Genomic DNA, 13,305 nt, shown 5'->3' with positions numbered 1-13,305 from the left:
TCAGGAGGTGGGCCACAGAGGCGCGGGGCAGGGGCTGGCTGACCGGCAAAGGGGGGGGGGGGGGGGGTGGTGCAGTGCCCCCCAACTAGGCTGGTCACGTGGAACGTTAGAGGGCTAAATGGGCCGGTGAAGAGGCAAAGGTGTTCGCGCATCTTGGGGCTCTAAAGGAAGACGTGATGATAATGTTTCAGGAGACGCACCTGAAGGTAGCGGACCAGATTGGGTTGAGGAAGAGCTGGGTTAGTCAGGTATTCCACTCAGGGCTAGATACTAAGACCAGGGGGGTCGTGATTCTGTGGGTGCCGTTTGAGATGGGGAGTATTGTTTCTGACGGGGGAGGTCGCTACGTTATGGTTAGCGGTAAGCTGGAAGGGAGGAAGGTGGTCCTGGTCAACATATATGTGCCAAGCTGGGATGATGCGGATTTCATAAGGAGGGTGCTGGGAAAGATACCCAAGCTGGTTATGGGAGGGGACTTCAATACGGTTGTTGGTCCAGGCCTGGACTGGTCGTGCTCAAATAGGGGCAGAGTGTCAGCAATGGGAAGAGAGCTGAGGGAGCAGATGGGGGCGGGGGGGAGGGGGGGGGTGTCGACTCGTGGAGGTCTGTAAGGCCGACAGGGAAGGAGTTCTTTTTCTCGCACGTCCATACGGTCTACTCCCGGATCGTTGTTTTTTTTTTTATTAACTGAGTAGAGATCTACTGACGGGTAGTGGACGCACGGTATTTGGCAATTACCATTTCCGATCATGCCCTGCATTGGGTCGAGCTACAGGTGAGTGAAGAGAGCTTCCAGCGCCTGCAGTGGAGGCTGGATGTGGGACTGCTGGCGGACGAAGTGGTGTGCGAGAGGGTCAGGAAGAGTATACAAAACTACCTGCAGGTCAACGATATGGGGGAAGTCTCGGCAGCGGTGGTGTGGGAGGCGCTCAAGGCAGTGGTGAGAGGGGAGCTGATTTCAATCCGGGCTCACAGTGACAAGACAGACAGGGCAGAAATGGACCGACCGTTAGCGGAGATCCTGCAGATTGACAGGAGGTATGCGGGGTCCCGAGTGCGGAGCTCTTGAGGGAACAGAGGAGGCTGCAGGCGCAGTTTGGGGTGGTGTCCACGAGTAAGGCAGTGGAGTAGCTCAGAAAGGCAAGGGGTGCGGTATATGAACATGGGGAGAAAGCCAGCAGGATGCTGGCTCAGTAGCTCAAAAAGAGGGAGGCGGCTAGGGCAATAGGTAAAGTGGTGGGTGGAGGCGGTAACTTGGTAGGGGATGCGGCGGGTGTGAACAGGGCTTTCAAGGACTTTTATAGCAGACTCTAGCTCGGAGCCCCCCGTGGGGCCGGAGGGGATGAGATGCTTCTTAGACGGCCTGACGTTCCCAAAAGTGGGTAGGGAGCTAGTAGAAGGGCTGGGTGCCCCAATCGGAGCTGAGGAGATATTTGAGGGTGTGGTGAATGTATTCACCATATTCATGCATGATCCTGTAACCTATGACCTGGAAGTGGTGATATGAACTACTTCCAGTTACTGTACTGTAACCCTGGTATGGCTCCGCCTCTGGCTCCGCCCTCACCCGGGCCATATATAGGCTGGTCGCCTGTGGGCGACATTCATCTGTACTTCTGACTCTGGCTAGGCAAATTCATGACTAATAAAGCCTACTTTTCACTCGCTCTCTCTGCCTCATTGTGAATTGAAGGTACATCAGAGGGATTAACGGCCATGCAGTCAGATAAAGCCCCGGGGCCGGATGGGCACCCGGTAGAATTTTATAAAATGTTCCCCGGGATATTGGGGCCGCTGCTGGTCAATGTTTTTAATGAGGCAAGGGACCGAGGGGTGCTGGCCCAGACGATGTCGCAGGCTACCATCTCCTTGATTTTAAAACGGGACAAGATGCCGAATTTCAGCATCTGTTATTGAGCGGCTAACATAGCCATGATAAGGAAGTGGGTGGTGGGGGGGTCGACTTGGCAGCCTCATGTCGGGGCACCAGTCTGGGGGCGTTGGGGACGGCGCCTCTGATGTTCCCGACGGCGCACTTCTCCACCAGTCCTGTAGTGGTGGTGGCCCTTCGGATCTGGGGACAGTGGCGGAGGCACGTGGGAGCATTGGTCTGGCCCCCGACATGTGACAACCATCGGTTTGCCCCCGGGGAGGTTGGATGGGGGGGGGTTCCGGGTATGGCAGAGGGCGGGGATTGAGCGGATGGGAGATTTATTTTTGGAAGGGTGCTGCCCTAGCTTGAGGGCGCTGGAGGCCAAGGTAGGGTTGACGAGGGGGAATTATTTCCGGTATATTTAGGTGTGGGACTTTTTGCGCAGGCAGATGCCATCTTTTCCACTCTTGCCCGAAGGGGGGATCCAAGATTGGGTAGTGTCTAGAGGATGGGTGGGGGAGGGAAGTGTCTCGGATATTTACAAGGAGCTCATGGTGCGAAGGAGACGCAGACCGAGAAGCTGAGGCATAAATGGGAGGAGGAGTTGGGAGGGGAGATTGAGGAAAGCCTGTGGGCGGACGCGCTGAGCAGGGTTAATGGGACTGCAACATGTGCCAGGCTTGGCCTGATTCAATTTAAGGTCGTCTGGGTGGGGCGGGCTATGGCAATTGTACTATGTACTTTGTTTACTGTACAGCCCTTTTGTTTTCTCGTTCTGTAATTCTACTGTTTACAATGCTGAAAAATACCTAATTAAAATTGTTTATTTTTTTAAAAAAAATGAAAATAAAAGAGTTGGTTTATCTTTGTATGTTTTAGACACACCATCTCATTCTCCTACAGCCCACCCATCTGGAGGATAAGGGAGAGGGTTCAGGGCACAACTACAATAAAATATAAGCATAGATTTTACATGTGTCAAGAGTCCAGAATCTGACGTCAACTGGAATGCTGCTTCCGAGGGGAGGTTAGCTTTAGATTGGTAGTTTTTGGCAAGAGTTCCAAGCTTCCAGCAGTTGGCAGGTTTGTTGAAGTGTCAGAGTTCTTTCTGCTGTCACTGGCTTGATGGTAGTCAGCATAAGATGTTGCCTGGAGCTTTGCTCATGTTGGAGGTCATACAGTACTGTTCGAACTCTGTTTCATCAGATGATATCAGAGTGCAGCTTGGGGGAGGTCTTGTGGCACACCACCTCAGTTGGACACAGGATGACTATCGGATTTGGGATTCCTTTGATTTTTTTTGGAGGCACTGGTGTCGGGTTAACTAACTGAAGCATTTTGTTGAAACCGTGGTGTTAGTACTGCTGATGCTTTGACCTTTATGACCATTTTGGGGGATTAAAACCTGTGAAGGTTTTTCTTTGTCCGGAGTTAGCTCAAACAACTTCACCATCCCCGTGGCCATTGTTACTTTGAAACTGCTACAAGACATCAGGTGACCAGCTGGAGACATGTTAGCTGTCATTGTCCATTTTGAAAATTCACACACAATGATTTTATAAAATAGTCCAGCTGATTAATATATATTTTTCACATCTCGATAGTGACAAACTGTCTGATCTGAGATTATGACTCGGCCTCCTAAACAATACACCATTATCTTGGGTTTTAACTTTGTAAATACTTACATATGATTATAAAGGATGTATGGTACAGAAACAGGTCATTTCGCCCAACAGCTCCATACTAAAGTTTATGCTCCTTTCAGCTTGCCAATGTTTTTTGATTGGTTTATATGTATTTTGATCCCTTTTTTTCCTCGACCGCACCTAGCTTTGCACCACCAAGTGACAAATGATTTTTCTTTCTACTAAAATGTACTCTTGCATCTATCTGTGCTGAACTTTTCGCCTATTAATTGCCAATTCTGAAAGTTTATTGATATCCTCCTGTAATTTGTTACATTCCCCTCTGTATTGACTTTGCCCTCGAGTCTGGTGTCAGCTACAAATTTAGAAATTGATCCAAAGTCTAAATCATTAATACAAGTTGTGTACAGTAGCGAGTGGTCCCAACACTGATTTTTGTGCATACAATATTTAAAAAGAAATACAAGTTCACAAACTTCCTAAACCATTTTTTTCCTGATTATTCCAGTTTCCTTAGTTGCTACTTTGCTAGGATGCTTATTTCTCAGAACAAGTAGAGAAGCCGGCAACTAAACTTTCCAAAACTAAACCCTTGCGCCATGCACATTATTCCTGAGATTTATGCACACTCCCGCCAGCACTATCCATAATAAAATCTTGTTTGCTGCCTTTGTAGAAAATAGTTCAAAAATACAACCAGATCCTTCCCCTGTATTGAAGTCTTTAGTTTACTACTGTTAACTGTTTCAATTTGCTTATTCTCCTTATATGGATTCATTGTTCTGCATTCATTTGCCTACCTAATCTATCAAACCCCTAGATATATAGCATTACCCTTATTTGTTACTGATTGGAGTAAATTGCAGTTCAGAAAGATATCCCAACCATATAAAGAAAACTTACTATTTTATCTTTTCTATTTGTATGTCTAATGCATTTTTAAACTTTGAATATTCTGTACTATGAAATATTGGGAGAACTGATGCCTTTGTTTTCAGTCCCTGCTCCAAATTCTGTCCTAGCTACTGACTCCATCCCTCTCCTGAGGAATAGCAGTAAGACATTATATTTGCAACCTTGATGTCATAGTCGATCCTGAGATTAGCTTCTGATGTCATGTTCGTTTCATTACGAAGACTGCATTTTTTTCACCCTCTTAACTTTGCCCTGTCTCAGCTCAACTGTTACTGAAACCCTCATTTGTGTCTCCGGTATCTTCAAACTCAACTATTCCTCTACATTCTGGCCTGTCTCTCACATTCTACCCTTTGTAAACTTGAGGACATCCAAAACTCTGCCCGAGTCTTAACACACAAAGTCCTGTTCATCTATCACTTCATCTGACCTGATAACTTTGTAAAATAAGCAAAATACTGCGGATGCTTGAATCAGAAACAAGAACAGAGGAAGCTGATAAAACTCAGCAAGTCTTTTAGCATCTATCAGGAATGAAAGCAGATTTAATGTGTCAAACCCTTTGATTCTTCGTCAGAGCTGAAGGGATGGAGAATGTGTTAATGCTGAAAGAGATTGCAACAAAAAGTAGCTTTAAGAACGAAAGATAGATGGCCTGATGTGGAAGGAGAAGGGGGGTGTTTGTCTTGAGGCAAAACATATAGGATATTTTATGAAAGGAATTTAAATGGAGGAGAAACTTCACAATCTAAATTTGCCAAACTCTGTCGAGCCCCAGGTGCTGCATGCAATGTGCTCAGCCGGAATGCTGAGAGGGCGTTGGGCAAGATGCACCTGCCCCTTTTACCTCCTTCCCTCTTCATCATTCAAGGCCCCAAATACTCCTTTCACTATATAAATATGTCAACATTGTTGTCTTGGCAACCTCCTGACCTATAAACTGGCTGAAAAGTGGATAATCCTATGAATATCCAATAAGGTGTTCAGACAAAAAGTCCTCCTTGGAACGAAATAAATTAAAATTGTCTGTGAATAAGTTATCAATCTATATGATTATGCATTATATTATCCTTTATCTTCAACCTCCTAAAAAGCAATAAGAAATCTCATAGTTAATGTGAAAGTGAAAATCTCATTGAAGGCTGCTTTGCATTGTTTCTGTCTAATAGATTAGCTGCTATTGAAAATGTTTACTTGTATTCTGTAGAGCTCTCCATATTTAAACTTTCTCTGCAGGATTGGTCGACATTCCAAATCACTGGACACACAGCGTTTTGTCTGTGCTCTATGCTCAGGCCCTCTGGTTCTCTTGACGAGCATGCTAAAAGATGGCACTCCTGCAAAAAAGGATCTAGCACCATTTGCTAAATTTGTGAAGGAGAACTATGGTTCAACCAAGAAGGAGCATAAGGGACTTCAACATGCTGAGGTTATGCGGAAACTAAGTGCAGATTTTGCAAAAATGACACACATCTGATTTCTAAACCTTTCTTGCAGTCTACCTTCTGTTTGAGATCTGAGGAGACCACTATATTCTATTGTTTAGTAAGCAATGATGAATAATACTGAGTGTCTAGCAGATTTTGTGCTAGATTGTTTTCCTGTTGGAAGGGAGAAAGTCTTTTTGCTAAAATTCAAGATTTGTATTGGGGAAATTGTTCCAATTAGATATAGTAAGTATTTAAAATTCCATCTTTCACAATCTATTTTCAAATCAACAGATAGCGTTCTCCTTGACCAAGTTCTAGAAATGTATTTTTAAATATAATTTTTAAAAAATTTATCTTGAACATTTTGTTTCTGATCTATAATAAAGAACACAATGCAATAAAATCTATACTGAAGGTGTTACTATGTGAATATTTGATAAAGCTGTGAATGAGGGTTCTCTTTGCCTGTTTCTCAGTATAAATGTTGTTTTAGCTGAGAAGCAAGGAAAATCCTGCAGCAGTAAGAGTCCCACCTGGAATTAACGTGGGTCACTTCAACTGAGTTACAGCTGCTTCAGTCCACAAAACCTAAGTTGGTACCTGGAAGAGACTGTAAGTTGGATTCTGTGGACATCTTGCTGTTGCATTGTTCTAAAATTAATGTTTTGCCACATTCTTTCATCATTGTAAGTGGAGCTTTACCCTGTAGCAATCTGCTGTACTTTGTCTGGGAATATTTAATGCCAGCAAGCACATATTTCCTATAACTGATTTTGTCCACCTTTCAATGAAAATGTTCAAAGAAGCTGAAATGAAGTTTGATAAATGCTTTAAAGGGTCTTGTACCTTGCATATAATTTCTTTCTTGTGATAAGACGATAGTAATGAAGAGTAAAATTAATATTTTTCCATTAATTATGGCAAGTTTAGTTATTGTTAGCAGCAGATTTTTCCCTGGTCAGACCGCTTCAGGATGATGTTAAAATATAATGAATTACATAATATGAAATAACTATAGTCCCTTCTGGTATTTCTTCAACATCTCCAAACACTTCAAACGGTAAAATGTGTCGAAGTGCAGTCTCGAGTAGACAAACTCAGTTATCACTTTGTGCATAATTCTCTTTTAAATTGGCTTGTATTATTCAGGTCCAAGTTGGCAATTTTTTCGTCTGATTTTGATTGTGAAATGGCAGGTGTTGGCTATGGGTTAAATACCACTCTACTGGAGTAATGCATCACACTATTTATGATAGTATTTTCTGGAAAGGACTTTTGTAATTTATTCTTCATATTACTGCATCCCATAGCCAGCTTCAAGTGTTGGTGTGGAGATGGCAGCCTCCTGGATGTTGAGCTCTGATGTTCGAAGGGACGCAAATGCCAGTTGTACAGATTCATGGAAACATTTAACATTGTAATGATGACCTATAGGTGATATGGTCTTTCCACTGATGTAAGACTGTCTGTCAAAAAACATTGTTTACAAAATTACTGACTTTCTCAAAGCAATGTTGCACCTAAAATGAAGAAGATGTGACGGCAGTACTTGAGACTGCGATTGTTTAAGTAATGTTGCAGAAAGTGGTCGTGTATTTCTTCATTTGGCATGCGGTCACAATTTGCTTGAGAAAATTGATAAATATTGACTCGCCATAATAACATCTAGCAAAAAGACAAATCTCAAATTAAGTAAATTACAGAGTGATGCTTGTATATACCATAAGTTCATTGAAAGGTAAGAATTCACCCATTTGACTTTGGGCCTATTAAACACAGAATCTGCTCTTGAATGGGTTAAGTTTGTGATTCAAATATTGCTTTTCAATTTTGCCCTATAGATCATGTGAAACCTGTATTGTATTTATTTTATATGGTGAAATTTGGAATTCATTGTGTGACCAGTTGTATCAAATGAAGTTTAAGAATGCTCCTTTATTAGCATTTATTCAAATAAAGTTTTTGTCATAGAAAAAAAATGCCTACAAAGCAAGTTATTTCTGCAAAAAAAAAATGCCTACAAAGCAAGTTATTTCTGCAAGAATGGATGCAAGGTTTCTGGATGCATGGTGGGGTCTGATAGGAGGATAACACTTGCATTCAAACAAGTTCCAGGACTGCTACCTCGATTTTCTGATTCAATAATGAAAGAAAATGTTGCTTTATTTAATTCGTGGAGGGGTAGTGAGCAAATAACTTGAGTGGACAATAGGGAAATTATGGCTGCAAATATATGTTATATTACCCGAGGTGATAATATGGTGTGTTTTGTCTTTTCCTGAATAGTCCGTTGTGTTGATGACACAGAATCCACCAATCATTAGATTGAAACAAAACTAATTTACTGTATAACGATTGATGAAATGAAGTTTGCACATGCTACTGAGCTATAGTTAATAATAAAGTAATATTGAATCTGTCTAGCAGTAATCAATAATCTAAATAGTCACTAATTATACTATGATCGAACCTGTGTTAACTCTTGTCTAATCTAATCTTCTCGTAGTGCTGTTCTCATGCTTTCTCCTTCACTAACTACCCAGCAATTCCTGAGGCCTGATTTATATACAGAGAAGTGGTGGTGCCTTCTAGTGTTTGAATTACAGAGAGATTAATAATTAACCTTTCACTAACCTGACATATCATTACACACTCCGTTTTAACATTTCTTTTCTATTTACAAAGGAAAAAATGTGTAATATTAGTACAATACATGGTATGTATATGACTTTGACGGAGTGAAAAATCAATGACGAGAACATTCAACAGGTACGAATCACAAATCGAGTCTGTCTGGCTTCCTTCTTTTCCTGTTGACCTTCTTAAACCATGAAGAGGAGAATCAAGTTTTTACTGTCCCCTGTGAATCTTCATGAACTTTGGAAGATGTTATCGTATCGCTGAAAATAGATCATGCGAAACCTGTATTACTTGTGTTTATTTTAAGAAGTTTTACAACAGGTTAAAGTCCAACAGGTTTGTTTCAAACACGAGCTTTCGGAGCGCAGCTCCTTCCTCAGGTGCGCTCCAAAAGCTTGTGTCTGAAACAAACCTGTTGGACTTTAACCTGCTGTTGTAAGACTTCTTACTGTGCTCACCCCAGTCCAACGCCGGCATCTCCACATCATGTGTTTATTTTATATGGTGAAATTTGGAATTTATTGTGTGGCCAGTTGTAGATTTTTAGATCTGGAAATTTGTTATTGTGCTGTTTGAGTTTCAAAGGTGCTCGTCGATTACGTCGAACAATTGATCCTTCAGCTGTTTGAATGACATAGGAGCATGGTGCTGCTTATCGAATAATTTTTGCAGGGGCAGACCAACCTCCATCAGGTATTTTGATCCTGACTGTCACCAGTGTATTTGCATGTTGATCATAATACAGTCGTTTATCTCGTTGATGTTGTATCTTTTTTATTATGGCTAGATAATCTGGGTCAGGTAGTGTAATGGATGGTAAAGTAGTCCTTAACTCCCTGTTCATCAACAATTGTGCTGGTGATAAACCCGTGGAAGTGAAGTTGCTATATAGTTGAGTATCGCAAGATTCATGTCTGCATGAGAATCAAAAGCTTTGTAAAGAAGTTATTTCATGATATGAACTCCTTTCTCAACTTTACGAGGGTAGTGCAGACTTCAAGTGATATGAGCGAAATTGCATTCTTGGGAGAATTCTGCCCATTCATGACTCAAAGCACGGCCCGTTGTCAGACATGACAGTGTTTGGAATACCGTTTCTGGCAAACATTTCATTTGTCACTTTTATAACCGATATGGATGCGAGATCTGACAACTTGATGACTTCCGGATAATTCGAAAAGTAGTCTTATGATTAACACATAATCGTAACCATTGCAATGAACCAAATCAATTCCTATTGGGCAGCACAGTAGCATTGTGTATAGTACAATCGCTTCACAGCTCCAGGGTCCCAGGTTCGATTCCGGCTTGGGTCACTGTCTCTGTGGAGTCTGCACATCCTCCCCGTGTGTGCGTGGGTTTCCTCCGGGTGCTCCGGTTTCCTCCCACAGTCCAAAGATGTGCAGGTTAGGTGGATTGGCCATGATAAATTGCCCTTAGTGTCCAAAATTGCCCTTAGTGTGGGTGAGGTTGCTGGGTTATGGGGATAGGTTGGAGGTGTTAACCTTGGGTAGGGTGCTCTTTCCGGGAGCCGGTGCAGACTCAATGGGCCGAATGGCTTCCTTCTGCACTGTAAATTCTATATAATTCTATACTTTCGACCATGGAGATGTCTCCAATGCATGCTGTTGAAGTTTTTCTTTGCCTTGTGCAGTTTGAAATTTTGACATGTTTTGCATTCAAGTATCATGTCAGTGATGTCTTGATTGATACCTGGCCAATATACAGCTTGTCTTGCTCTTCTCTTGCACTTTTCAATGCGAAGGTGACCTTCATGTATCTGGTTAAGAAGAGACGAAGGTATTGCTATCCTATCAAGTCAAAGTAACAATCCATCCAGAACTGTTAATTCTGCTTGTATATTGAACAATGTCCTTTTGGCCAACCATTGTTTAGATGATCATCAATTACATAGAAAATAGATGATTTATGACGCTGAAGCATTGAATCCTTCATGGTTTCTTCATGTGAGGTTCAGTTTCACATCTGAAGCAGGAAATGTTTCTGCTCGAAGCTGCACTTGACCCTCTACGGGGTCTACGTGCTGTATAAATTCATGAGGTTCTTCTGAATTAATTGAACGCGATAAAGCTTCAGTAATTATCAAGTCCTTGCCTGGAGTATATATGAGTCTGAAGTTGTATCTAAGAAGCTATGTAATCTTGGTGTCATATCATTTGGATCCTTTTGTATGATATGGACAAGTGGTCTGTGGTCAGTTTCAACTGTAAACGTGGGACAATAAACATTCAAATGAAACTTTGAAACACCTGTCCGTAAACCCAAGCATTCCTTCTCTATTTGTGCATACAGTTGTTCAGTCGGCGTCTGGAAGCATAGGCAACTGTTAACCAAGAATTGTCGTCTTTCTGTAATAAAACTGCTCCTATTCCGCTCTGACTTGCATCAGTCGAGATTTTCGTTATTCTGTCTGGGTCAAAGGGCAAAAGAAGAGGTACAGTTGTTAGTTGATACTTTAAATCGAGCCATTTTGATAATTGTCAGTCCAATCAAACGTGGTAGACTTCTTGATGAGATTTCTGAGAGCAGTAGTTCTGGACGAGAGGTTAGGAATGAACTTTCTTAGAAAATTCACAACACCTAAAAATCTTAAAAAGGTGTTTTCATACTCTGGGACTTTCCTTTTTTTTTTGTTTGACAGCAGTCTTGTCGTCAGGTCGCACACCATGTTTTGATACAAAGGAAGAAGGTAATTTTTCCAAAAAGATAATTTTTCCAACGATTGAGATGCTTATTCTTTGGAAGACTCATTCTTCATAGGCATCATTGAAAAGTATTCTGGAACCACAGAAGTTTCCTCTCTTCTCAAGATAGTTCGCTCTGGGTCTCCAAAAAACTTCAGAGTCGAAATACTAAAACTACATTTAGTTCTATTCCGTTTCAAACCAAATTTATGTACTCTTTGAAATACTTGTAATAATCTTGAATTGTGTTCTCTTGTAGATGACCAATCGATTATATCCACAGACACACGTACACCTTCAATACCTTCAGTCATCTGTTCCATCACACGATGAAAAATCTCTGATGCTGAGATAATTCCAAATGGCATCCTGTTAAAACAGTACCTACCAAAAGGCGTGTTGAAAGTACATAACTTTCTCCTGGATTCATCTAGCTGCATTTACCAAACTCCTGGAGGCATCCAGTTTGGAAAATTTTTTAGCGTTCGCCATTTCGCTACTGATTTCTTCTCTCTTGGGTATAGAACAGTGCTTTCTCTTGATATTCTTATTAAGCTCTTTAGGGTCGATGCGTATCCTCCAATCACCAGAAGGTTTCTTTACACAAAACATGGAACTGACCCAGTCAGTTGGTTCTATAATTCTAGATATAATGCCTTGATTTTGTAATCTGGCAAGTTCAAGCTTCAGTCTCTCTTGAAGTGGTGCAGGAACTTTTCTCGGAGAGTGTACCACAGGTTTGGCATCTGGTTGTAACTGAATTTTGTATCGATAGGGAAAGTACCCATGCCTTCAAAGACATCTGGAAAATGATCCAGAATCTCTTGAATGTCGTCTTGAATCAGTGGTTGATATGAACTCGCATTATAAATCCTCTGAATTAGGTGTACATCCTTGCAGACTTGTGCAAGATTGAAGAGAAGATTTGTTTGAATCAACAATCTCAAATCTTAGAGATATCGTTGTGTCATGATTGGTAACTAACAAGTAGCAAGATCCCACTGGGGTGATGGCATTGCCATTGTAGTCGCGCAATTGACAAGTCCATTTATTGATCTTCGGAGTTTGCATCAGCTTTGAGAAGTCAAACCTATTGAGAAAATCTGCAGAAGCGCCAATATCAAGCTTAAAATTGATTGGAGAAGTACTGTGTTCCATTCTGTATCTATTGATAGTGACCTATCTTGAGAGGAGATGAGACTTCTGTGGTTCAATCATACTTCTCAATGATGCCTAATGAATCTTCCAAAGAATAAGCAGCTAAATCGATGGAAAATTTTCTTGAAAACCTTTCTTCCTTTTGTATCCACACTTCTACCATTCATCTGTTTTAAATTTATATTTGAAGATTTAAATTTGAAAGTGGATCTGCACTGAGCAGCAAAGTGGTTGTGTTTGCCACTGCGAGCAAATCTTTTCTCGAGCTGGACATTCTTTTTTGAGGGTGGGTGTTTCCACACCTTCCACAAGTTATTTATGTACACGTCATCACGCACATGATGTCTTTGCGCATGCGCAGATTGGTCTTCGTCTGTCTTGCGTCATTTTGCTAAGTGCACGTGTAGGATTAGAATGCAAAATGGCTGCCGTCCAAAATGCGCATTTTTTCAGGATCTGAAAGGGAGATTAGAATTGTATAAATAATCAAATTAGCAGTTAATATGAAAGAAAATATTCTGTGCACAATAAACACAACAGTTTTAAAAAGGGTAGCAGCGTGCCGCAGTGGTTAGCACTTTCCCTCACTGCTGAGGACCCGGGTTTGATCCCAGCGCCGGGTCACTGTCCGTGTGGTGTTTGCTCATTCTCCCCGTGTTTGCGTGAGTTTTTCCCCCACAATCCAAAACATGAGCAGGGTAGGTGGATTGGCCACGCTAAAATTGCCCCTTAATTGGGGAGGGGGGGGGGGGGATGGATACTTTTTAAAAAAAAAAAATGTTTTAGAAAATGGCGCAGTTAGTGGTGACTAGAATCAGGGGTTATGGTCTCAGAATTAGAGGTAGGCAAGCCATTTAGGACTGCGATGAGGAGCTTCTTTACTCAAAGCAAGTAAGGAATTCCCTACAACAAAATCTAATTTCCCTTTTGGATCA

General features: G+C 41.7%; 1 protein-coding gene across 3 annotated transcripts in view; it reads left to right on the top strand.

Annotated features, from left to right (window-relative positions):
- Window positions 1–7,846, top strand: part of gcna (germ cell nuclear acidic peptidase) — a 79,308-nt gene extending 71,462 nt beyond the window's left edge. For all 3 annotated transcript variants that reach the window (XM_038774144.1, XM_038774142.1, XM_038774143.1), the window contains exon 13: window positions 5,674–7,846. In XM_038774144.1, the coding sequence (XP_038630072.1) occupies window positions 5,674–5,914 (241 nt within the window). In that variant the 3' untranslated portion in view covers window positions 5,915–7,846. The remainder of the gene's footprint in view (window positions 1–5,673) is intronic.
- Window positions 7,847–13,305: the final 5,459 nt, after the last annotated feature.

Source organism: Scyliorhinus canicula, chromosome 17, assembly GCF_902713615.1.
Source record: "Scyliorhinus canicula chromosome 17, sScyCan1.1, whole genome shotgun sequence".
Lineage (NCBI taxonomy): Eukaryota > Metazoa > Chordata > Chondrichthyes > Carcharhiniformes > Scyliorhinidae > Scyliorhinus > Scyliorhinus canicula.
Note: the sequence above shows the minus strand (reverse complement) of the source record. Positions and strands in the feature narration are given on the sequence as shown.